This window comes from Telmatherina bonti (assembly GCF_933228915.1).
Source record: "Telmatherina bonti genome assembly, chromosome: 14".
Taxonomy (NCBI): domain Eukaryota; kingdom Metazoa; phylum Chordata; class Actinopteri; order Atheriniformes; family Telmatherinidae; genus Telmatherina; species Telmatherina bonti.
In genome coordinates, this window is record NC_136612.1 from 16,300,785 (window position 1) to 16,328,590 (window position 27,806).

At 39.3% G+C, this 27,806-nt stretch overlaps 1 protein-coding gene across 5 annotated transcripts in view; it reads left to right on the top strand.

The window, feature by feature from the left end:
- Positions 1-27,806, top strand: part of clec16a (C-type lectin domain containing 16A) — a 55,339-nt gene that overhangs the window by 20,282 nt on the left and 7,251 nt on the right. For all 5 annotated transcript variants that reach the window (XM_079252413.1, XM_079252416.1, XM_079252415.1 and 2 more), the window contains exons 11-20: positions 303-414; positions 516-616; positions 2,671-2,790; positions 3,047-3,156; positions 5,876-5,920; positions 9,865-9,915; positions 10,024-10,152; positions 19,963-20,083; positions 26,941-27,092; positions 27,786-27,806. The exon at positions 27,786-27,806 is cut by the window's right edge and continues 184 nt beyond it. In XM_079252413.1, the coding sequence (XP_079108539.1) occupies positions 303-414; positions 516-616; positions 2,671-2,790; positions 3,047-3,156; positions 5,876-5,920; positions 9,865-9,915; positions 10,024-10,152; positions 19,963-20,083; positions 26,941-27,092; positions 27,786-27,806 (962 nt within the window). The remainder of the gene's footprint in view (positions 1-302; positions 415-515; positions 617-2,670; positions 2,791-3,046; positions 3,157-5,875; positions 5,921-9,864; positions 9,916-10,023; positions 10,153-19,962; positions 20,084-26,940; positions 27,093-27,785) is intronic.

Genomic DNA, 27,806 nt, shown 5'->3' on the forward strand with positions numbered 1-27,806 from the left:
ACTTTTTTAAAAAAAACAAAAAAACAGCTTGTCAGTGAAGTGACTTTTAAGCTGTATAAAAATATCACAAAATTTTACCTGCTCTCTGCTCAATAAAAGGAACAGCCATGATGTTTCTTTGCTGTTTTCGAGAAGGAGCCACTTCAGATCATCTAATCATAATCACATGGACCTTATTTTATTTTATTTCTCATTTTGAAAGTGCTAGATGTATGTGAGACTAATAAGTATGTACTGGGGTAAGAAATGTCCATGCTTGTGGACATTTAAAAAGTGAGTACAAAGTGTGTTTCTGTGCACAGAAATAGAGATGGTTGTGATGGAGAAGTGTAAGGTGACGGACCTGACGGAGCAAAACATCACCGATGAGGAGAAGACTGCCGCTGCCACTCGCACACATGCTGAGAGGAGCAGGTACATGTTCACACTTCATCACATGCAGCAGCTGGAAATGTCCAAAAACAGTGGAGGAATCTGCGGACTGAATTTCTTTTCTTTTCTTCTTATCTTTGCAGACCATTCTTAGACATGGTGTACAGTGCCCTTGATTGCACAGATGATGACTACCACGCCTTGTTTGTTCTCTGCCTGCTTTATGCTGTCTCACACAGCAAAGGTTGGTTTTTATGTTTCCTTGTACTTTACATGTGTGTTACACCTGTCCAGGGTGTACCCCACCAATCGCCCAAAGATTGCTGGGATTGGCTCCACCTCTTGAACTAAGCGGTTCAGATAATGAATGAATGAATGTACGTATGTTACATGCATGAGCTTAGTTTTTACATTAAGAACAAACGACAAGCTTATCTAAATGTTTCTTTAGAAACATTAACTTTTGTACAGTAGTACAGTAGCGAGGCGTCAACATTCTGCTTGAGGGGAAATAAACCTCTTGCAATGTTCACCTCTAAAGTCAGCCAACACACAACCACAGTATTTAAACAAGTGGAAATGTGTTTTGGAGTAACAAGTGGGCATATTGCAAGTAGGCACTGCAAATGTTTTGCTTTCTGCTTGAAGGTCGGAACCCTGAAAGAATATTTATGCACGTTGTATATGTTGCTCCAGTATCTGCTATTTTCCCATTTTAATATATTTTTTCTGAATTAAATACAAATGTAAATATTTACCATAATTTTTTTCTCACTACAAGAAAAAAGTTGAAGGTTGAACCCCAGCTGGGGAGGGTTTCATGCTGCGGCCTTTCTGTGTGGTGTTTACATGTTTTCCCTGTTTATGGGTAGGTTTCTCCGAGTACTCCGGCTTTCTTCCACAGTTCAAAGACAAGCATGTTAGATTAATTGGTCACTATAAACCAGGGGTGTCCAAGTACGTTACTTAAAATTTACTATCCTGCAACTTTTAGATGTGTCCCTTCTCCAACACACTTGCCTTAACTGAACGTCTGGTTACCAGTCCCCTGCAGAGCTGAGTGACGCACAAAGGAGGGAATTCAGTAGTTTGATTTAGGTGTGTTGGAGACCATATGCAGGAGAAGATAAGTAATCAGTTCTCTTAGAAAAATGTAAAAAAGAATGTATAAGTAAGATAAACTCATCTACATCCATAAGGACTGGTTCTGCCTGAGTCATGAAGCGCCTCAGCTTTTCACTAAAAAGCATGACGGACATGGCAGCAGAGGAATGCTTATGTAAAACCAAGGCGAAAGTTTGTGTTTGCTGGTTCTCAAATAGTTTTTGCTAATGTTTATTTAAGGGTTCTTTTGTTTGTTTTTTAATTTTCTTTCTTTTCTTTTTAAATAAAGTCACTGGACTATAGATAATTTTCTTGACCCCTACAGCATATGAGTGTGCTGCAAACATGTTTCATTTCATATTCATAAAAACATCCAACTAAATAATAAGTAAAACCCTTTTCAGCTGAGAAAATTGCTGAGACTTTTGGCCTGAAGAGCGTTTTATAATTACCTTCACCAAGGAGGTTATGTTTTACTCTACCCGGCGTTTCTCTGTTTGTTTGTTTGTGTTCAAGATAACTCAAAAATCTATGGATAAATTTCCATTAAACTTTCAGAAGTTGTTGGAAATGTGAAAAGAAAACTGATTTAATGTAGGTGGTGATCCAGATCATCGTTTGGATCCAGGAATTTCTTAAAGGCCTTGGCGGAGGTTTGCGCTCTCCGAGTGCTTTCCTAGATTGAGTTTTCATTTTGGAAAGGAAAGGAAATTATTTGTTTACATTGGAAAGGAAATACTTGCAAAACTCAGATTTTATGAAATGATCTGTTGTGTCTTGTCAGATCTGTTCATGCTTTTATTTTCCTTTCTACTAATTATATGAAATTTTTTTTAGGATTCTGTTTGTTTATCTCTTTCTCTCTGTCTGCGCCATGTGCCTCCAGATTCATGGGTGATTGTTAGTCTGATTCCTACACCACGCCGTAACTGTACAGATAAATGTACACACGTCCACAGTTGAACATATAACCTGACTAGCTGAGAGCTAGTGTTGTAGTATTACACAGTGAGCTGCCGGTATTTAGATGCAGTTGGGCGAGATAAACCAAAACACCTCAGATATGTTGAGTTTTCTTTGTAGAAACAGTTCTATTTTTTTTTTTTTCTAAAGAGTTTTACAGAATTGCTTTTCTGGCTTGTTGAACTAAAACTTAACTTCAGTTTGTTTTGTGTTTGGCTTGTGTATTTGTAGGTGTAAACGGTGATCTTCTGGAGCGTCTTCAGTTGCCAGTTCCAGACCAAGAGAGGAGCTCTTACAGCCTGGTGCTTGTAGAAAGACTCATTAGAGTGATGAACCAGGCAGCACAGCCAGGTAACACAAAACCACATCTGCTTTCTATCATCTGCTTTTTTTTTTTTTTTTTTTTAAAAATTAAATACTTTCTTTGCGTTCCTGTGCACTACATACTACACAATATTGTACTGTCTATTGTTGTATAGATATGTAGTTGCCAATACTGAACTGTCCTTTGCAAAATTATAGGACCACGCATAACATTAAGAGAAAAGCTAGAAAAGTGAATGGAAATAAATGAAAACATTTCCATGTTTCTGTTTCATTTGTCCAGATGGTAAGGTGCGTCTTGCTACCCTTGAGCTGAGCTGCCTGTTATTAAAGCAGTCTGTACTGTCTGGAAACCATTGTATAATCAAAGATGTCCATCTGGCCTGCCTGGAGGTATAGTTCACACTACCACACATATGCAGCTCTTTGATTTACACAAATGTGTCACAATATCACAAGGACTATGATTTAATAACTCCCTAATGTAGTATTTGACCTCTCTTTTCACGTCCTCTGGTGTTCCACCAAAACCCTCTTATTTAGCCCTTCGATCATTTAATCTCTTCAACCAGGGGAGGTTGTTGCTATGGGTGTGAAGGAGCGTACCATGCTTTCTATCTCATTTCTGTGTGAGAGCCCACCAGCCTACGAGAAAAAAAGAAAATAAAAATGTTTAATTTCCATCCATTTCCATGTGAAGTTATGCAGGTTGGGTACTCTTTTTTTTTTTTTTTTCTGTGGTGGCAAACATATCACCTTGCTGCTGCTGCTTCTGAGAAAGTTGCAGCCACAGTCAGCAGCAGTCTGCGTTGAGAGAAAGACAAGTGGGAGGGGAATCTCAGGTCGCAGGCCACAATGCAATTCATATATAGTCACGTATAGCTTCCAAATAAATTCAATAAATAACTTCAATAAAGTTTTGGTTTTAGATACCCATATTTTGGCTACTTTCAGTTTGTTGCAATAATAAACATACAAATTCAACTGTTATGGGTTTTATTCAACATGCAAAACATACAGCACATTTATGCCAAAGCAGACGATGGAAGCAGGTTCCGTCAGGGTTTTTATTAGATGAGCCAAGCAGATGGCACGTAAAAAAGCATCAGGTGCTCAGTTTGGACAAAGAAGGAAAGAAGAAGAAGAAAAAAAAAAAAATGAGAAAGATGTGCACTGGGCTGCCATGTAACCTGTCATGATGCTTGCAATAGAGAACCACAGCCTAATCTGAATAAGTGTCTTTATTAGCATTTTGCTAATAGTAGCCAAAAGTAGCAACATTAACCAAGTTGTCACTACATTTTTTTGTAGAATTAATGTTGAAGCTGTGGAGATCAGTTTTATTTGAATCAGGTGTGTTGCAGTCAAGCGGCAACCTCCGGCGGTTAAAAGTGAAGGCAGTTAAAACTGCAGTTCCTCCTTCGTCCACTAGGGGGGGGATTTCTTTCTAACTCACCCATTTAAAAGTAATTTATTCTCGAAGTTCGGCATATTTAGGGGCGTATTCTTTTGATTGACAGGTACCAATCTCCGGCTTCAAGTCAGAAGAACGTAGAACATCCGCAGTTTTAAGACGGTTAGCAACGTGACTTTAGCCCACTTACTGCCGTTAGCTGGTTAGCTCCTGTTAGCGCTGAGTTAGTTCGGTTAGCTTTTAGCTACAGAAAGCTCAGAGTTTGCTCGATGTCAATCATCCACCATGATGCTCACAGCCCCCCTCTCAGCTCCACCTCTTTGCCCATATATGTATTTTCCGGGCGAGACGACGCGCATGACGCAGCCAAGATGGCGATGGTAGGAACCGCCCACCAAGCTTCAATTCAGCTCTTCAGAAACCTATGGGTGACGTCACGGAGGCTCAGTTCATCTTTTTATATACAGTCTATGGTTGCAGTAGGGAAACATTCGATACCTGCAGGACACCGGCCCTCCAGGTTAGGATGTGGAGGTCCCTGCATTAAATCAATAATGTAGGGCTTTATATAGTATATTAATGCGGTGGGAATTATTTCATTTCAGACTATTTATTTATTCAAACAAATACTTTTATACGCAGGGCGTAAAAACAAGCCAGGACTTTCACTGCCTTCAACTCCTCTTCCTCTCTTTGTCTTTCCTACTTGCACAGTAATTGATTTTTGTTGTTCATCCTTCTGGGAAAAATGCTCATTTCCTTTTTATGGACACTTCAGGGTAACGCTCCCCACCTGCTTCTCTGCATTCACACCGAGCTACAGGAAGGTAGCTTTTCACAATTGATTTATTGATAACAAGAAGAAACAAAGAGAACTGAAACCATCTGTTGGTCATTCTAAAATCACACTTGACTGTAAACCAATGCAGCTTGATTCGTCATCACTTACGTCTCGCTTCTCGCCATTGTTAAAGGGTAAAAATCACTTCTTGAGCTAAAACTACTTTGACAACACATTTGATGCAGGAAGCTCTACGTAAAACTCCTTCCTCAAACTTTCAGAGAAAGAAGCATGTTTTTATTTAAAGTCAGAGGTTTTGTAGTACTTGTAACATTACGTGTAAAGTACCTTTAATGCTCCTTTTAATGTGGTGCAAAGTTGAAGGTTCACTTTCAGATTGCTCCTTCTGAGAAATGCTAGTTTATGGCAGCAGTCAGTAAATACATTCTCTCTATTCAAACTAAAGTTTTAATCATGTCTGATCAGTGGGGTCATGATAGATATTTTAACTGTTCCATTGAAAATTGAAGGTTCTTTTAATATTGTGTCATTGAATTTCTGGGAATTCTGGCACATTAGGGGGAAACTTGTGTACTTTTGGTACAGAATCAGATATGACGATTGCTTTCACTCTGAACTTGCTGGAACTCTTTACAATCTCCTGGAAGACACAGAGAGATAAGGTTTTTAATCAGATAGATGAATTATCAAATACAGATTAAACTAAAAGCATAATAATTGCAAGTGTCAAAAATGATTTTTTTTTTTTTTTTTTATTAAAAACACAAATGATAAAAACAAACAATGTGCACCATCATCAGTTTTGCCTGAACTTGTATTCAACACTGACAATGTTTTCTTGCATGTCATGTAGAAACAGAAAGACGGTCTTTAGACTGACCTGTTTTTGTTTTCAGGGTGCTCGAGAAGAAAGTTTGCATTTCCTGCGGCGATTCTACAAGGTGAGCGTGCACAGTGTTGTAACCCAACACGCATACACTTATATAATCCTGCAGTACACTCACAAAACCCAGTAGATTCACATATTAAACTATTGAACTGAAAAGCAAGTGCCTCCCATCCCCCACATGCATAAACACAACACATTAACACCAAACTGTAGGTGAAAAGAGGTTCACGAATAACGGATAGTAAACAATGTCGCTAAAGACTTTTCTTTCACTATTGCTGCGTTGTGTAACGTCATACAATTCCTGCTTGCAGTGTGGAATTTACCACATGAAGGCTTAGCAGTCATTCAAGATGCAATAAACAAAGGGAAGACTGGAACAGCAGTCAGTCTCACATCCAGTTCTTCAAAACAAAACAAAAGCCTAACTTGTTAAATCCAGTTTGAACTTGGAACTGAAAGTAAAACTCCCTGAAGATAAGACTCGCATGTTGTAAAGTAATCCCTCTGCAAGCACAGACAACACAACTGAAAGAGTTTTTTGTTTGCCTGGATAATGACTGGTGATGGAATGCTGTCGGCGCCGTCACTTCTCTGACAACAGTTTTTAAATCGGTCGCGTGAGGCTGGTTGGATTAATCAGACTAATCCAGAAGTCCTCCTTGAACGTTTGGAATAATTTCACTGCAAATCTATGTGCCGGCTCAGTAAAATGAAAAGAATTCCTTATATGTGTGGTATGAGGTTTTTCTCCTGGGATATGTTTGCGACACACATGCTTCCTTTTATTATGGGCTAAGAGCTATGTCAGACAAGAACATTTATCCCAGAATTCCTTGCCTCTGGTATAAAATATTGCAGACATGGAACTAGTATGTGATAGCAGTATTTAAAAGTATGAGCATATTTGCACACTTGTGTAAAGCCTTGTGTGTGGTTGTTCCTTTAGACTAGTGTATTTCAACCACTGTGCAGTGGCACATTAGTGTGTCGTGAGAGATTATCAGGTGTGCCCTGAGAAATTGCCCAATTTCCCCTCATTGGTCGAAAGAGCAGCTCTGTGTTCATCCAAACAGGCTGTGGTGAAAGATAATAAAATTCCTTCTTCCTGTGTTTATTTGATTTCTATTTAAGAGGCTTTTACTTCATAGACTTTATATTAATAATATAGACTTTTTTTTTTTTTTTTTTAAAAAGCCACATTTTGGTTTGTGGTGTGCTCTGTGATTTTTCAGTGAAAAAAAGTGTGCCTTGGTTCAAAAAAGGTTGAAAAACACTGCTTTAGACGTCCAAACAGCTGTGAGATTAAGCACACCCTGCCTTGGTTGGGTGAGATACACGCTTCTTGTTATCTAATGCTCACTCAACATTTTGTTATCATGCTGCAGGAGAACTTGAGCTCATTGGTACCAGACGTCTTGTGGAAGGGACATGACAAGTATCTATTTTCCTCTGATGTACATACAAATGCTATACAGAACTGGAAAGCTTAGATAGTTGAGATATGACTGATGTCTATCATTCCAGGCTGCAATCATTACTGTTGTAAACACTGATTTCTGACCAGTCCAGTTTATCTTTGAAGCTGTACTGTATCACAGTAGCTGATCACACTGTGAGGGTCCAGGAAATGTAGCCCAGCAGATAGTTGGTCCAAAACAAGTTCTTTTTATCCATAAAAACCTGTTTTTAGTTCAATGTTTAGTGGTTAAAGTGTGAGATTAAAACGCAGGTGGCAGAGGTGAAAGGTAAAGATGTTTTGGTTTTTTTTTATTGGTGGTTTATCTCTGGATCAATAATATACAAAGAGATGAACCTTTAGTCATTTTGATTTTTTAATGTAGCTTTCATAATTACCAAAATCCCCCAACCAAGACAACAAAAACCAAAAGAAAAAAAAAGTGATCTCACACGGAAATGGATGCAAGAGGAGGATTAATGGTCACTGACAGTGTGAGTGATGTTGGTGGAATCCCAGAAAATTGGCTCTGATGCAAAGAGGGAAGCGGAACTGGGCGCAGTTTCAAGAGAAAAGCTCCCGACGTACTGAAACTGCCTATATAAGCCAGACATTATCTGGAGCCAGCAGATCATTATGATCCCTTAACACATTCTCTCTCTCCATTCGGGAATCCCTCCAGCAGCTAAGTGCTTACATCTTGCTGGCATTTATTTATATCATTCACAGCATCATTCATACATCCATCAGGAGGTTTCCTCCAGTGCTCCTGTCATTAGTACCTCTGCGCCTCTGCAACCGAACCAGTCTTTGACACAGCATAATGTGTCCACATCAGTGAAAGCGGTCTGATTTACTGGTGATCACCGTGGGAAAATGAGAAGGCATTTCAACTGAAGGAAACGATTTCCATCGACTTTCCAGTTTTTCCAGTAAAACCTCTTCTGAATAGTGTTAACAAAGCAGGTTTTGCCCTTTAGTGTGAGCGTCACTGTAAACCAGAAAATATTTTAAGGGTTTGCAGCATTTTCATGTTAAAATCCGGTTCTCATAAATGATAAAACTCTTTATGAATGTACTAAGAGAGATGCCGGCTTGCAGAGACAGTGGTGTAAGTTGAGTGTAGCCGTTTTGTGCTTTGTCATTTGTAACCGTCTCCACCCAACATTTTCATACACTAGTTGATGCTTCCCAAAGTGTGTTTCAGCCTTTTATATATAGACATGAATTTTTATCCATGTTTGTCAGCAAGCTGTTTGTTTTTTTGTTTTGTTTTTTACTTTTGTTGTAATGGAGGATAGATGTGTACATGTAGACATCAACAATTTGTGATAAATTTCTTGTGACGAAAGGTTTTATTTATTTATTTCAATCTCTGCTATTTTAAAGAAGTTCTACTCTTTACTTGTATAACTTTTTGCATTAGATGCACTCACTTTTTACATGATTTTAAAGTAAAAGAATGGGGGATTTCTTGTGTCTGATGGTCAAACTTTATGTAACTTGATGTTTATACAATCCAAAAAGTTTTTAGTTCAAAGTTGTCAGGTTTGCCTTATTAGGACAGGATGTTCGTATGAAAACAACCTCATCCTAACTTGTGTACACATGCTGTGCTGTAGATGCTTAAATGTTCATGTCCAGGCAGTTCGGACTTTCCTTTTCAGAAGTGCCTGCGTTGCGTGTCTAGATGTTTTGGTTATGTGGTGATGGGACGTATGGCGTCAAGTTAATTATAAGTCGGGTGGCTACAGTTTCTTTTTTCCAGATAAGAAACATTCATTGTTTTAATAATCTCTAGTGTTGTCTTGCTTTACATGCACTGGTACAGGAATGTGGTTACACTGAAAAGCCATTGTGGTCAAGAAATTTGAACGCAAACACAGTATTATCCCAGACAACTGATACTTACCAGACAACGCAGTGCACTTCAGGACACTGTTTTTCTATTTTTTAGGTTTAATCACAAATTTTCCCAAAGGTTTTATTTCCAGTCATCCATCCAAAATCACAAATGAACAGTGCTGATAATGATTAAACGGAAAAGTCCTCAATTTCAGCTGAAAGACTGAAGTCGTGGTTTAGCTCTTAGTGTGTGCCAAAGTGAAAATGTTAGAGAGGAAAGCTGAGCAAGTAGTTTCAGCTGACATTGTTACGTCAACCGAGGAGCTTATATTTTTGCACTAATTTATCTGTCTGTATGTCAACGACTTCGCGCAAAAACTACTAACCAGATTTTGTGAATTTTTTCTGAGAATGGGTCCTGATTCCATTAACTTTTGGGAGTGATCTGGAAGGAATTGTGGGCACAGGGTTCCTCACAATATGGCTGAAATGAGCTGCTTGGTGGAGGTCTACGCACTCCGAGTGCTTTTCTACTTGCATGGTTTCTGCTATCTGCAACCTTCAATAATCACAAAACAATAAAACTAGTACTGAAAAAACATCCACAGAGTGAAACTGATCTGGTGATCTGTCTTTAAATGCATTCCCACGCATGGGTTTTAAATCCACTTTCATTTTGGGTGTCCCCACAGGGAGAGGAGATCTTTCTGGACATGTTTGAAGATGAATACAGAAGCATGACGGTTAGTTAAACTTTATTTGATTGAAAGTTACTGCGGATGCTGTTCATGTATGCCTGACTCTGGGTGTTTTTTGTTTTGTGTCTTGTCGCTCATCATTGTTTGTTGCAGAGTAAACCCCTGAATGTGGAGTATCTAATGATGGATGCCTCGATATTGCTCCCACCCACTGGCACCCCTCTGACTGGCATAGACTTTGTGAAGAGACTGCCATGCGGAGACATGGAAAAGACTCGCAAGGTTACACACAGTCCAGCTTAGTCTACTTAACACCGACGTCTAACAGTTTATGAGAGCTTATTATTAGGCCCGAGCACCTTGGCGGTGCGAAGGCCTATTGTAATTGCAGTGTTTATTATTATTATTATTATTATTTTTATTCGGACACTTCGCGTGCTTTTTTGGAGGCCTGAACGTGCTCGAAAACTCACCAAATTTTGCGTACCCCCCCAAGGGAATACGAAAAATTTGATATTTTGAGGTGCTCCAGAATGTTTGGGCGAAACTGAACGAGAGCGCCACCTATTTAAGGTGCCCCGCCACTGCATGTCGTTAATCTTTATGAAAATTCATACACATGATCTACATGCTAGGGCGAACAAAAAATCCACTTAATGTCATGGTGAAATGTCGACAGGAAGGCGGCCATTTTAGGTCAAAGTCAATATTTTGGCGTTTTAGCGCCTCGCATTTTAACGAACTCGTCCTAGAGCTTTTATCCCACTGAGCCACAAATTGCTCAGGATGTTCAGGAGGCATGTGTGATTAAATGTTGTGTTATTTCTTCTAATAGGAGACTTAGTTTACGAGGGGCGGGGCCTCAAAGTTTGATGTCTCGCCATGAAAAATTAAACGGATAAAACTCCCAAATAAAGCAACATTTCTGCACCAAATTTGCTAGATATGATGGCAGTCCCCTCCTACAGAGTTCTATATGTCAATATTTTGATTATGAAATAGCCACGCCCCCTGGAGGTCAAAAGTGTTGTTTTTTGCTCACACACCCATAACTCTGGCTTGGTAGACACCACATGGCCCAAATTCACTCAGGCATCACAAAACATGTTGGTGAAGAGATCTGATAAAGGACGTTGCTCTACGCTGCACAGCGTGCCCGTGACACCATGGCGAAGTTCCATGCGGCGGCGTGACATCATAAATCACTATAAAATTCTCAATTTTGATCTGATCACCCTAAAACTTATAGGGATTAATAAGTGATCAGTCCTGAACAGATTAATGTGACCATTGCTGGTGTAGACCTAAGCCCCGCCCACTTACAACAGGAAGTGGTTTTTTCCACGTTTGAGGGTCATGCTTCTAAGCAAATGGTCCAAAACACTTGAGACTCCTCCAAAACATGTCAAACCCTTTCATGATGCCACAATAAAAACCTCAAGTCGCTACGCTAAACGGGACATGGCGAATGGCGGTCCAACGCCATGAAACAGGAAGTACCTGTGACCAAGCCATGGAACCTTGGACCGCCACCAAACTTGCCATGACTGATGACAGTAAGGCCCTGAACTAAGCCCCATTGAAACATTATGGAATAAATGGAGCATGTCTCCATAGCGCCCCCTACAAAATTTCAATCAATCAGCCCCGCCCACTACATGGACCGACATGGATGAAATTCAGCACAGTTGGAGAACCTGCCAGTACCTTCAAAAAAGTCTCTTGGACATATGGGCTAAATCCAACAGGAAGTCGGCCATTTTGAAAAAGGTGCCATTTTTGGGGTCATTTCTTTGCCATGCATTTTAAACAACTCCTCCTAGGGATATTGTCCAACTGACACCCAACTTGCACAGGATCCTCAGGAGGCATGTGTGATTTAAAGTTGTGTTATTTCTTCTAATAGAAGATTTAGTTTAGGAGGGGCGGGCCCTCAAAGTTTTATGTCTCATTAACAAAGACTTATTGCCAAAACTCCCATATAAAAAAACATATCAGCACAGGAATCGACACATTTGATGCCAGTCCCATGATAATCAAAATCTACAATGCAATGATATGACTCTGAACTAGCTCCACCCCTTGGCAACAACAAGTGTCTGATACCGTGAACCAGGAAGTACCTGTAACAAAGCCATGAAACCTTTGATCTTCACCATACTTGCCATGAGTCATGACAGTTATGTCCTTAATAGAGTAAAATTACAATATAGTGGAAAAGATAGTAAATGGCTCCATAGCGCCCCCTCCAATATTTCAATCAATCAGCCCCGCCCACTACATTGATCGACATGGATCAAATTCAGCACACTTGTAGCCCCTTCCCGTACCTTCAAAAAAGTCTCTTGGACATATGGGCTAAATCAAACAGGAAGTCGGCCATGTTGAAAAAGGTGCCATTTTTGGGGTCATTTCTGTCATTTTCTTTGCCATGCATTTTGAGAAGGTCCTCCTAAGAATTTTCTCCAACTGTAACCCAAATGAGTCAGGATGCTCAAGCTGCATATCTGATTAAAAGTTGTGTTATTTCTTTTAATAGGGGATATCGTTTAGGAGAGGCGGGGCAGCGAAGCAGATGTGATGCAATGAAAAGGAAAACTGACATAACTCCCACAAAAAACAACCAACCATATCTATAGACATGTATGTACAGATGAACATGCAGGTCCATCTGAAGGAATTATTAATTATGTGAATCAGTTTCATATGTGTTTTATTGTTTAGAAGCAGACTGATTGCTCTTTGATTTATAGACATTTGTTCAGATTCTTGGATAGAGTGGTATTGGATCAGCTCTGTTGATGGATTGATTAAAACATCCAGTGCGGCTAATACTTACAACAATAAGTTACTGAAAACTATATTTATGTAAATGATGTTAACAGTTTTTAACAAATGTCACAGGCATGTTAATAAGCATAATGAATTAAAACTAAACTTGAAGCATTTATGTATTATTCCTCCCTGTTGCTCTTTGTCTGTACTGTGGGGGATTACATGAAAAAGAAAAAATCTGAGGCTTTGGTTCTGAGAATGAGCAGCTAATTCTTGTTTTGAATAAAGTAAAAATAATGTAACATCCATTTATGGAAAACTGGTGGGATTTTTTTTTTTCAATTTCATTAAACACTGTGGCATATTTGATCCACTTTTAGATTATTTTTTTCAATGTATTGAAGCCAGAGTATGTAAGATTTCAAAGCGATTCTTTCCAACACTAGGTGGCAAACGCCATGTAGTGAGCAAAACCACACAACTGCTACCTCTACAAACCACCACAGGGCGGAAGTAGTGAGCTAAACATGCTCCTCACCCCTCCCATCCTCTAAATACAGCGGAACCGTCACCGTCCACAAGACTCAAAGTTTATTTCCATCCAGTATTTCAGCTACACATGAACCGGTAAGTAACTGTTAACACAACAGGCTCTTTGTCATGCTGAAAATGATACTCTCTTATGGTGTTTTTTTTGCAAAGTAGTACGTAAAAATGACAATATCGCGTATGGAATAAACGGTGGTACTAAGAAGAGGCTAAGCTACGTGCTAAGCTAGCTATAGTTGTTAGGCTAATTCTAACTTTATTAATATTTCTGCATATATTCAGCTGATGTTAGACTGAATCAGCCTAACACAGGCAGTCAGACACTGACATAATGCAGAATTTACATGTTTGAATGTTGTTACAGCGATGATCCGTGTACACACTTGTTTTCAGTGATGAATATGACATGTTAAGGTTGCCAGGAAGGCCGAGGCAGGGCTGGTGGACGGTCCGAGGACAAGCGGGTCAGTCTGAGGAAGACGACCTGCAGCTTCCAGAGATGTGACTGGCTAGCTGTAGTACAGGTAAAATGCAGTTTCATGTTCACTGTTTTGTCTCAAGATATTACTGATAAAAAACATTTATTACAGGAATTCCACAGTATTCCAATAACCAACAATGGTAAACGAGGCTGAAGTTAGCTTCCGATTCGCAATATGTGTAAAGGGCAATTCCACTGAATTTTTCGGAAACACCACATTAGACCAGGTCCTGACAAAAAACTACAACACTTGGACTCTTAAAACCTGAGTTAAAATATTCCACATACTATGCAGATTCAATAAAACATAGTGTCTGATTTGTGAAATCTTTATTCTATTTGTGAAAATGCAAATAAGGGTCATTTCATGACTTTTTTGGCATCTGGACCACATTACATCAGGTCCTGACAAAAAACTAAAACACTTAGACTCTTCAAATGTGGGCTAAAATATTCCACATACTATACCAGTTTTTTGTCAGTACCTGGTCTAATGTGGTGGTGTTTCCAAAAAATTCAGTGTAATTGCCCTTTACACATATTGCAGCCATAAGCTGCGGATCGGAAGCTAACTTCAGCCTCGTCAATGGTAACTGTTTTATGTATTATTTGTTGTTGTAACATAAATGTAATTTTATATTTGAGCTTGTTACCTACTGCTCTGTCTTCCATATGTTACTTGTTGCTTTGGCATCCAGACATTAGTTTTAGATATTACAGTAATATATTAACTTAGTCTCTGAACAAAGTTGGTAGACACAGACCTTCACTAAAAAATCTGATCTTTCACTTTTCACTTTGTTTTCCATCAGTTAGTAAAATGTGGCTCTATTTATCTAACCAATCTTTTGTATAATTTTGCAGAGACGTCTTGATGACATAAATGTGAAGGACCTAAGAAGACTCACATCCCAGCTCCTCAGAAGGAAACAAGGCTTGATTCCCAGTTGCTGTGTGGCTACTGAAGAGCAGTTTCCTGATCTGCACAGACACAACATTGGTTTTGTTTTTGGTGTTTGATTCTTTCTTTTTTTTTCTAGTAAACCACAATTAAATAGCATTTCTGTGGAATCTATTGTTTACATGTTCGTTGATTGTATTGTTTCTTACTTATAACTTTGTGTTACTAATTAAGTAATTTGAGCTACTTTGTACACTTTGAAGCGTTTTTAAAATAAAGAAATTTAAATGCTTTTCCCCATTTATTCAATACATTCAAGTCATCTAAATAACTGCAGTAGGATGTGATCATACAGGAACAAGATAAAAGTTTATTACAATTTATGACTGTAATAAATACAGATCTAACAGTGTATAAACACACCACAAATCCCACAGAGAAAAGTCTATGATCCACAAACCAAAGACACAACTATATACAAAAGATCAACCAACCTGCACCAAATTCACTACAGATGATGCCAGTCATATTCTTCACATTTGTGCATGTCAATAATTAGATGATAAGTTAGCCCCGCCCCTTGGTGACAGGAAGTGACCGTTCATAAGGCCTAAATGGCCTGAAGTGCAGTCTGGCTGCCTGGAGGTCAAAAGTGTTGTTTTTTGCTCACACACCCATAACTCTGGCTTGGTGGACACCACATGGCCCAAATTCACTCAGGCATCACAAAACATGTTGGTGAAGAGATCTGGTAAAGGATGTTGCTCTACGCTGCACGGCGTGCCCGCCATGGCAAAGTTCCATGCGGCGGCGTGACATCATAAATCACTATAAAATTGTCAATTTTGATCTGATCACCCTAAAACTTATAGGGATTAATAAGGGATCAGTCCTGAACAGATTAATGTGACCATTGCTGGTGTAGACCTAAGCCCCGCCCACTTACAACAGGAAGTGGTTTTTTCCACGTTTGAGGGTCATGCTTCTAAGCAAATGGTCCCAAACACTTGAGACTCCTCCAAAACATGTCAAACCCTTTCATGATGCCACAATAAAAACCTCAAGTCGCTACGCTAAACGGGACATGGCGAATGGCGGTCCAACGCCATGAAAAAGGAAGTACCTGTGACCAAGCCATGGAACCTTGGACCGCCACCAAACTTGCCATGACTGATGACAGTAAGGCCCTGAACTAAGCCCCATTGAAACATTATGGAATAAATGGAGCATGCCTCCATAGCGCCCCCTACAAAATTTCAATCAATCAGCCCCGCCCACTACATGGACCGACATGGATAAAATTCAGCACAGTTGGAGAACCTGCCAGTACCTTCAAAAAAGTCTCTTGGACATATAGGCTAAATTCAACAGGAAGTCGGCCATTTTGAAAAAGGTGCCATTTTTGGGGTCATTTTCTTGCCATGCATTTTAAACAACTCCTCCTAGGGATATTGTCCAACTGACACCCAACTTGCACAGGATGCTCAGGAGGCATGTGTGATTTAAAGTTGTGTTATTTCTTCTAATAGAAGATTTAGTTTAGGAGGGGCGGGCCCTCAAAGTTTGATGTCTCATTAACAAAGACTTATTGCTAAAACTCCCACATAAAACAACATATCAGCACAGGAATCGACACATTTGATGCCAGTCCCATGATGAACAAAATCTACAATTCAATAATACGACTATGAACTAGCCCCACCCCTTGGCAACAACAAGTGTCTGATATAGTGAACCAGGAAGTACCTGTAACAAAGCCATGAAAGCTTTGATCTTCACCATACTTGTCATGGGTCATGACAGTTATGCCCTTAATAGAGTAAAATTAAAATATAGTCGAGAAGATAGTAAATGGCTCCATAGCGCCCCCTAAAAAATTTCAATCAATCAGCCCCGCCCACTACATTGACTGACATGGATATGATTCGGGAAACTTGTAGACCCTTCCAGCACCTTCAAAAAAGTCTCTTGGACATATGGGCTAAATCAAACAGGAAGTCAGCCATTTTGAAAAAGGTGACATATTTGGGGTCATTTCTGTCATTTTCTTTGCCATGCATTTTGAGCAACTCCTCCCAAGAATTTTATCCAACTTTAACCCAAATGAGTCAGGATGCTCAAGAGACATGTGTGATTAAAAGTTGTGCTATTTCTTTTAATAGGGGATATCATTTAGGAGAGGCGGGGCAGCAAAGCAGATGTGATGCAACGAAAAGGAAAACCGACATAACTCCCACAAAAAACAACCAACCTGCACCAAATTTGCTACAGATGATGCCAGTCATATCCTTCACATTTGTGCATGTCAATAAATACATTATAAGTTAGCCCCGCCCCTTGGTGACAGGAATTGACTCTTCATAAGGCCTTAATGGCCTGAAGTGCAGTCTGGCTGCACTTTAGGTTGAGAGAGGCATGGGAAGGATGTTGCCAGGGGAGGCGGTGGCATTATGCCGAGCGGCGCCATGGTGCGAGGGCCTATATCACCGCTTGCGGTTTTAATTAAAATTAGAACCTAAACCAGCAGAACGGGGCTTTAGAGTGCAATCATTATGGTTGCAAATGTGACCAAAAAGTTATTCAGTGGGATTTTGTTTCTCTGTTGCATAAATGTTCCTGAAATTTCTTAAGTCCAGTTAAAGGAATTAATTATCTATCTGCTTATTCTGAGTTTCCTCTTTGCTCTGTGATGAATTAAAAAAAAAAGCCCAGAGATTGGGGTGAGTCTGATCCACACTTATACACTATGTTGTATTGTGGTTTGAAGTGAAGACTGGTAAATATTAGACCACCAGTATGGCAAAGATGAGATTTACAGAAACTGGAATCAGATGTAAAATGTGCAACATGGTGGAATTTGCTTGTAGTTGATTATCTATTGTCACTAATGCCTGAGCATAGTGAAGCAGAAAGCTGGATTAGAGCTGAATGCTTTATGACCACTGCAGCCTTCTGCCTGTGTAACATCACCTACACTGACCTGGATCAAGTCTCCCCCAGAAGCTCAGCCGTGCCTCGGCTGTTAGCTCCAGAAAAAGTGAAAGAGCGGCATCCGTTTCTGGTAAAACATTAGAGCAGAGGTGTTCAACGTTGGTCCTGGAGGGCTGCTGTCCTGCAGGTTTTCTAAATATTTCTGCTTCAACACACCTGGCTCAGATTAAAGGGATATAACAGCCTATGAAATTCCACACAATGTCTTGTTAATATGAGTCAGGTGTGCTGGAGCAGGGATACATGGAAAAACTGCAAGATTGTGGCCCTTGGGGACCGGAGCTGGACACCTCTGAGTTAGAGGGGGAGAACATACTTTAGGCAACCTGCTGATAGATAGGAGTAATAATTATGTTTGACAAAACTACTAATATGAAACGCTGCCATCTGTTTAAAAAAAAAAAAAAAAAAGAAGAAGAAAAAAACAGAAGGGGGGGAAAAAAAAACTTTGGATGTTTCTGGTTGTGTGAGCAGCCATAAACATGGTACATAATAAAGTCAAAGAGGACTTGCCTTTGACAAAATTCAGTTTTAATTAGTTAATAATTAGGAAAAAGATCAAATGTGAATTCGGAAAAGAAAAGTTTGCGAGACGCTGCTGAGCCTCAGGAGTCATTTCTGTTTGAAATGTTTAGTTACATTCAGTTCAGTGGAGCTGCGTTTTAAGTTTATTATTTTCAATGTTTTTTGTTTTTTTTTTACTTGACATTCAAGCTAAAAATAAAGACAAACATTTTTCCTGATCTACTTTTATGAACAAGCTAAAAATTCAGCTTTTCAAGGAGCATTTCCGCACGTAGCTTACCTCTTCCACTTGTTAGAATGAGCTATTAAGACTTGGCAGGCTGTTTGGCAAAAGTCAGCACTAAATAAGCTGCGTGCACTTATGCTCAGAGGCTATGTTATGAAATGAATTTGTGTTCTTGTAATTAAACAAAGGGACTATTTTAAGTATGGGAAGGGAGCCAAAACAAAACAAAAAAAGATAATTCAAAATAAAAAAATTGCTCTGCTTCTAGTACTACGTGGCAGCACTTGTGTCAGACTGGACTCACAGCAGTCTACCACTTAGTCATGACCCCAGTACTTTTTGAATTCTTGCTTGTGATGTTCTCACTCTCAGATGTAAGTCACCTTGGAGAAAAGAGTTTTTCACAATAAGCATTCATTTCTACATGTAATGATCAACAGACAATCCTTCAAAATTTGAATGAATTTAAGTAAGCTGCTTTTTTTTTTTTTTTTTTTTTTTTAAAAGCCAAAAATAGAGGTGCACCTAAATTGTTTTGCTGGTGCATTAAAATAAAAGTGTGGCTCACCGGTGCTACAAGTTAGTCTGGAGCCCTGAAGAAATCTTAAGCCTGTTACATACTCCACGAGAAGCGAGAACTTTTTTCTTGTTCTCGAGGCTCCGAGTAGAAAATGATGTCATTTTGTTCTCACGGACGTGTTTGAAGACAGTTCTTGACACACCGGGCTGGCAGAACTTTTTTCTTGCGGGGCTGCGAGAAGTATTGTGTGATTGGTCGGACATTGGAGGTGGGCGTCGTTAACACAGAGAAAGCATGAAGCGGAATTGCTGCTTCCGCGTTTTTGCTGTTGCCGGCAAAACGGATTGTTTTGATAAAACAGCTGATCGAGGTGGTGAGAAAGTACGAACATTTTTACATGTGGCGTTAAAACACTCGGACCCTGCCGCGTGCACAATCCGCCCTGCCGCGGACGAAGCTGCTCGTTAAATATGAAACTAGAAACTCGGAGAGCGGAAACCTCAGCCAAGCACAATGTTTAAGAATCCTTTTAAAACATTCCTGGATCCAATCAGTGATCCGGATTACCACCAGAATTTAATTAGTTCTTCATTTTTACATTTGCAACAGCTCTTGAAATATTTATAAAATCCCACCGTAACCTTTTAAGCTATCTTAAGCAAAAGGACGCCGGGGAAAAAACCTTCTCGGCGGAGGTAACAACCGGGTTCATTGCACATAAAGCAGACATCGCCCCCAGCAGTGATCCCTCCCCGCTGCAGACGTGCTTCTCGTGTAGTATGTATGGACCTGCCGAACAAGACGTTTTTTCTTCTGACAAGTTCATGACCTAAAAGAAAAGTTTGCAGTTTTATTTTTTTATTTTTAAATCTATGTGTCCTAAAATAACTACATATAGTAATTACATAATACTGTGGTTTACTTTTGTAACACACAGCAGGTGTGGCTCGTGTCACATACTTTTGGTTTGATGGCCTGCCAGTGTTATCAAACCTGCTAATGACAGCTGAATATCTGACATGGAAGTATTTGCACTTTCTTCTATCTGTTGAGTTGTTCACCCGTTTTAACAGCCTTTGTCCATGTCTGTGGTTTTACATGGGACCTTTCTTCTCTTCACCTAGGCGATCCGCGTGTTTTTCATGCTGCGGTCCTTGTCACTTCAGCTTCAGGGAGAGCCTGAAACCCAGCTCCCTCTGACCAGACCTGAAGACCTTATAAAGACAGATGACGTCTTGGATCTCAGTAAGAAACACATAAATGAGAAGTTATAAAAAGCACCCCTGCAATTCTATGAGTTTCTTTCTGTCCACTAAAACACCCAGTAGCACACGTGGAAGGGGACATTATAGTGTGCATACACACACGTGTGTAAATTCTAGTGATGACAGAGAAGAGTGCGCACTCGGCATGAACACACAGTCTCAGCCCTCACCTTGCACAGGTGTGTGTTGATGATGATCTAGAGCAGGGGTGCCCAAACTTTTTGCCTCAGAGGGTCAAACTGAAAATGATCCAGTGAGCCACAGGCCAAACACTTTAAGAATGAAACACAAGTAAATGTATTGAGTTATTTTAATTATTGTTCAATAGTAAATACAATGTATTTTTCCTATAAGGGAAAATAAAATGTTACATAAAAAACTAATATGGCAATAGAACAATAAAGCCACAGTAAGAGGGGTAAGAAACAATAATTACAGCCACTGAACTGCAACCAAGTGCAACATGTCGACAAGAAACTGTGCATGTTGAACAAAGCAAGTAGCTGATAGTTAGTGGGACACATGAAGTTTATCTTTGGACATTACCGGCCGCTCCATGTTAGGTTGACTCACACCTCGTAAGTCAGTCCAGGTCCCTCTGAGTCGAGTCTTATTGAGGTTCATGACACTGAAAATATTGACTTTTCATTAAACTCTGTAGGGTATTATTACAAACAACGACTAGCGGGCCAAAAGCAAAGTGCTGGTGGGTCGATTTCGGCCCACGGGCCCCACTTAGGGCACCCCTGATCTAGAGACTTCCACGTGGTTAAAGCTGCTGTTGAGGATATCACCTGTACAACTGTATATGCTTCATGTACACAAACTCTGAAAAGCACTTTTACCGCTGCATCCATTTGCTTGCCTTCCTGTCGTATTATTCTAGTGTTGAGTATAAATGTGCCATTGATAAAACTTTATAGTACGTAGGCTTTTTATCAACAGCAAGTTGTAAAAAGGTTAACTTTTGCATTCAGGAACATATGGACACAGATTGGAAAGCAATGGGAGCTTTAAGGTGGAAAAGTATAGTAGGAAATTACAAATATACAAATGCAGAGAGGTCTGGAGCTTATTTTAGATTACATGTGGCAGCGCTAACCGGTTACCGCTTACTAGAGACTTTTTTTTTCTTTTTTTTTTTTTTCTTTTCATTCATTTTTCACAGGAGAACAAAGCTTCAGTTTGCTAGGACCGTTCAGATTTTCCATTTTACACAGTGAAAAGAGCATCAGGGTAAGAGGAGAGGCAGGTGAAGTGTCAGAGTCATCATGCCGACTACACAAGCCTGTGGGGCGGTGCTATTATGTGGGCTTGCTGCAGTCGATCAGGTCGAGGTTCAGCAACATCATGAGCCCAACGAAAGAAGTCACCTGACTACCTGAATATACTGAATGCTATTCCATCTATTCAGTTTTTTCCTTCCCTAATGGCATGGGCTTTTTCCTAGGTGAAAATGCCAGAATTTGTTGGGTTTAGATTGGGAAAGAGTGGTTCAGGGAGCATGAGAAGTCATTTCCGAGCCCAGATCCGAACCCTACTGAGAGTCGTTGGGATGTGCGGGGGAATGGTTTGTGCAGTGGTCACTCTCTGATCATCAGAACAAGATCTTGATGAAAAATGATTACAGTATGAAAATAAATCCTGTGATACTGCAGAACTCTAATAAGACAATGCCAGAGCGAATACATGGAGGAATTCACCAAACATCTTCCCAAAATAACAAGATGATAGACAGGGCAACAAACACAATAGCAGGACAAAAACAGGGAATTTTTTCTGGGCAATTCTCTAGCCTGTCACAGATCAATTTTTTTTTCTTTTAAGTAGATCATCAAAACACTTCTCTACAGATTTAACCTGCCTAAATATCATTCATCCACAGAAATGAAATAGCCATTAAAAACATAATGTCTTACACTAAATGTTGAAAAACGATACGTTGAAACAGATTTTTGGATTATTTCCATTCATTTATTTTGGACGTGATGATGTTGCCATCAGTGGTAAATGTAGGTTGTGGCCTTTTACATGCTATCGTTTCATCTGTGTTTAGTCAGCTGGAGCTTCTGTACTTTCTGGAAACTCATCTGCTGAACCAGTGGTGATGCAAACCTGTTGTCTAATCAGTGGAACAAAGCGGTGTTCTCCGATACTGATCAGCTTTCAATATAAGTGTCTCAATGTCACTTCTCAGTTAGAATATTCCACACACACTTGCTTACATATGACCAAACTTGATGAGCTAATATCAATGGAAGACCTTGTTATATAGTTTAAGTTTTAAAGACGGATAGATATAAAAGCTGGAAAGATTCGTTATTATCTGTTTCGTAATAACAATATTCTCTTCTATATTTGATTCGGTGGAACAGCGATTTTGACAGACTTTCCCTTCTTGGCTTTACTTGTTAGCAAGGTGGTTGAGTAAGAACAGCACAGATGGAGGGTTTTTCCTGATACATGGAGGGGATTTAAACAAGCAATCTTCCAACCACAGGTTTCTTTTTCTGACCAGTCGACTTCCACTGCCTACGTTTAGCCACATAATTTGATAACTGTTGACCCATGAAGTGTTTGTCGTTGTCATTAGTTGTGCATTGTGTTTTATGACGTCATATATTTGCGGTTCAGACATCCTGCGAGTGAAAGTTAAATTCTTTTTTAAGTGGGAACCAGTGTGCTTTTGGTTTAACACATGGGAGATGTATTAAAGCAGCAGAAAGAACTGCTTCAAATTAATACACGGAAACTCTGTAGTTGTCTTTAACACACGTTTCACATAAATTCAAAGCAACTGAAACAATAAAAAAAAATTTTTTATGTTGTTTTAAGCGTATTTATCTAGTTACAGGGGACTTTTTTCCCCTATAGTTTAAGAGTAATTTGTGAGTAAGTCTTCCTAATACCTGGAATATTATTTTTCCGGCTTTAACCAGTTGTTTAAAGTATCGGAGTTTTTCCCCTCATACAGTCACTCTATTGTCTTTATCAATGATCTTTACACTGGCAGGTTTTTTTTTTTTTTTACACTGGCAGGTTTAACCCGAGAGAAACAAGACAAGGCAGGATGAACAACACATTCCCTCAAACATGCCTTCAACAGTGTCAACCTGACCTTTCACGCTAAACACCTGATGCTATATTTGGCTTTTATTTGCTGAGAGAAGAACATTTTGCTTTGTGATTCGTGTCACGAAAGCATGAAACCACAAAAGGCAATGTTTTTAAATGGCTTCCTTTCACCTAGAGAGGAATAAAAAAAAACACCACCTGACTAAACAATGGAAATGGTACGTTGGACCTCCTCAAACCAGATTTGAAAGGCACTTCCTTGCAGTTTGTCTATTTCAAAGTATTTACAAACCAAAACTCATGGTTGAAACCATCACAAGTTCAATACTCCTAAAAGAACGTATGAAAACAATGAGTCATCGTTTTTGTCTTTTGCTTCCAGGAAGTTGTATTTAACTGAGTTTAAATAAACATTATTAAAGAGGTGCTATTATGGTATTTTAAGTTTTCTGAGCTTTCTACAGTGTTACAGAGTTGAATCCTCATCAGACATGTGAACGGTTCTGTTTTTATCACCTAAACGCATGTTTGAGTTTGAGTTCCAGCACGCTCTCCATTCAGTTTCCATGGCAACGAAAAAAGCGTCATTTTAGAGAGTTTTTTCTACTTGGAAATCCTTGTGACGTCCTGGGGGATAAGGTTCGGTGATTGGTTACCTTCTACTGGTTAACAAGGGCATGTACAAATACATCAGGCGGGTGGAAAACGTGGGATAAAGTTATTTCCAACGATGGCTGGTGAGTTTACCAAAGAGAGACATCCTGCTGCATTCGTTGCTGTGGGTTGCTGTTTTCCACTTCGTTTTCGGGGTCTGATTCAGGTTCCAACATGTAGGGCTGTACGCTATGTGCTGACATTGTATTTTTTTTTTTTTTTTAATTTTTTTTTTATTGAGTTTATATGAGCCTAATCCTTCTGTTTATGAGATGTTACAATGACAGCGAAAGCAGTTGCGGTGCGCGCTCCCGATGTAGCGAGGTGGCGGGAGGCGGGGCTTAATGCGGAAGAGTCTCAATCCACTCGTTTTGCCCGCAGGCTGATCTGACAGCCTACGGAGAGGGTCGGTCTGAAGTAAATAAAGCGAATTGTGGCAATAACTCGATCAATCCCAGCCCTTCTGGGCTCAGAAATAAAAATAAATTAGCCTGAAATGCACATAATAGTTCCACTTTAATCACAAAAAGGAAATGTACGGAAGCAGAGTGGGGCCATGTTTTTACACAGAATTATTTCTGACAATGGTATAACTTTTCTAGAACACACATTTTGAGAGGACTGGAGCTGTCTAGTCCATTACAGAACCAACATTTAGAGACTCAAATCATCCAAACATGCATGTTTTTGGCTGTGGAAGGAAGAACCATACGTAGATTAAGAACATGCAAGCTTCACACAGGTTTGCTCCATATATTTTAACAACCTGTTAAGGAGTAAGAATTATTTAAAAAAAATATGTATATTGTGAAATTATTTTGGTTTTGTTGAGTGTGTTTGTGGTCTACTGGGAGCTGTGCTGGTTTCAGGAACTGCTGCTGCAGTCAAGAACCTTCGTACTTTGGGTGCAGCAGTCTGTAGCTGAAGGAGTGCTGCAGGGCTATCGTTTTTTGAAAGAGGTGTAGGGCAGTGGGGAGGTGGTCTGTCCTTCAACACAAATGAGAACTTAGCCTCCTGACAAAGGCTGAAATAGCAATGTGTCTTAAGTGTGTGTTAAGTTTAAACAAACAGAATTACACATATACACCAGAACTTTAGCTCTTTTCAGTTGTCACAGGCTCTGTTTTGATCAATGAAATCAGGTGTAACATGTCGTTTCACTTAGAGAAAAAAGCATTTTCTCGAGGTAATGAGATAAATGATCTAGTTTTCACGAGAAAACAGGCCTTGTTATCTGAAGATCAACTCATTATCTTGAGATAACCATTAAAAGAACAGTAGTGGAGTTTGGCCGCTTTCTGTTTCCATAGAAATGAGATTGCAATGTAAATTATGAAGAAAAGTTAATCATAAGATTAATGAGAACTGGTTAACAGACCGCTCTGAGTGTAACAGAGTAGCATCTGTTATTGACCAGCACTATGCTGCCTCTTCATTTAGCCTTACTGCTCTATCTGCAGTCTCTGTCTTGGTATATCGTGTGTAATCTCGAGTTTAGAGTTGGTTCAGTACAGAATGTGTTCCTGCCGTCATGTGTCAAAATACAAAACCATGCTGATATTCTCCCTGTCTCTTCCCATAAGCAGCTAACCTACTTGCATAGTTAATCATCAATACAGATGTTAAAAATTGCCAGACATACCTTCTGGAATTGCATAAGCAGCATGACATTCAACATTAGCATAGGATGCTTTATTTATTTTTAAACAAAACAGTGTTTTAATGGATAAATGCTCACTAGAAAAAAAAAAAGTCATGTAAATACAAATAGAATGTGGAAGTACCTTCAGGTCATATTTTTCTAACTTTACTTTAAGTAAACATTTTGGTGCTGTTTTCATTTTTCCCACTTCTGCTGGGGATTAAGTCGATGATACTTTTATTTCTTTTACCATTTGTCTTTTGGTTTCACCACAGAAATGTGGGGACTACCTCTCCAACTTCAGGTACTTTTCAGCTCTTTCTGCTTCAGTGGGTAATACCAAGTTCTTGGCAACCCCCTTTGATCCAAAACACATGTACAGTATGAACAACTGAACCCCAGACAGTTGCCTAGTTTCTATGGAAACACCAAAATAGTCTGTTCCTCAGAACAAGCATTATTACCATACATGTATTTTAGAGACTATTTAAATTGACTAAGCCTCAGCTTCACAAGTAAATGGATCATCAAGTTTAACTTAATCAACATCAGTCACAGTCCAAATTTACCTGGAATACTTGGGAATAGAAATGAAGAAATCAGAAAAAAGGTGAGAGATATAAATAGAAAGGAGCGTCATATACTTTGCAAGAGAAAGAGAACTTCATCAGGGGTTGTACGTCTTGCATAGCTGGTTTACATTTAGTCAGTCTGAGTGGGTGGTTTGTCAACCAAAACCAGTGGCGTAAAATGGGCTCGTCAATAGTTCCAGATTTCATGTCAACTGGGTGGAAGGCTTTGTAGCACAGTAAGGTCAAGATGTGGGTGTTTCGTTTCTTTATGCTCCCCCTAGACATGTGGGAACGTAGTACCTTCTCTGTCCTTCTAAAGCACATGCAGCAGGTCGACTCTGCTTCCGTCTGCTACTCATAACGTTGTGTAAAACATAATCCTAACCAGCTCTTCTCAAACACTTCACTGGTAGCTTAGCAATAAAACTTGTGGCCAAACCTGAAAGATTATCTGACTATATGAAATAGATTTTTAGATAAACTGCAGACCCTCATTTCTGTTGTTTTCGCTGAACTTCATTCTTTAAGTTGGTTTTTTTTGCTACTGGTTTGTTGAAGTATTCTCATTAGCTATTAATAATTCACATGAGGGTTTTTCTTCTTTTTTTGAGAGGATGACGCATTGGGTAGTCTGAATGCCACTAAAATCAAACAGAAGTAATCTCTTAAAGAGACAGTGTTCCAATTTAATATGGCCTTACAATAGTGATCAGAAGTTTCCCATTGTGACATTTTAGTTTGGATTAAACTGCTTATTTCATGTTTGCTGAATGAAATCTACAACTGTCACCCTATTACACTTCATATAGTTTTAACGGATAACTTATTGGGGGTTTTCAGTGAAACAAGCCATTGTAGCAATACATTTAATTGAGCTCTTTTCATATTTTTCAGATAACAGCGACCTGATCGCCTGTATGGTGGTCAGCAAAGATGGCGGACAAGCCCAAAGGTTCCTTGCTGTAGACGTTTACCAGATGAGTTTGGTTGAACCAGAAACCAAGCGGCTTGGATGGGGTGTTGTCAAGTTTGCCGGCCTTTTGCAAGTAAAAGAAAACTTTTAATATGTGTCTTTGTGTTCATCCTTGTTCTAGGAGAGTGAATATATTTTATATATATATATATATATATATATATATATATTTGTTTTTGTAACTAAGATGGGGTTTTTTTCTTTGGAAATGCACTCAATTGTTCTGCTGGCTTGTGTTTATTGTTTCCACCTAAGTTATTTTGCAGTTGTACTTCCTGTTTATCAGATTTTCTCAAGTTATTTTTACTGGGAAGAGGACTTGAGGGAGCTTACATAGACACTTTTATCAGATTATTCACATGGGACATTCTTACATGTATGATGGGGGGGAAAAAGCAATTGGAGAAAAACTTCCTTTTCGTCTTAATTTTGAAGAGTTCTAAAATTTAGTGATTGTAAGAAGTATGTCATTTTCAGACTTCTTTTGTAATCAGAGGCTCATTTCCTGTTTTATAATAGGAGATTTATTATAACAACACTATCTGTTATGAGTATAAATAAGAAAAGTTTTACCTCTGTTCACTGCTGAATGCTTCTTTTGATCTGTGCCCCACGTGTTTTTCCTCTCACTTGAATACCATTTATCTCCGTCATTCTATTTGCCACAGTTCCTCTACCAATTTCCTCCTCTTCTTCATCCCCTCCAACTCTGTCTTCCCGTTTTGAGTCCTAAAGGTCTTCTCATCTTTCCTCCCTCTGTCAACAGGACATGCAGGTGTCTGGCGTC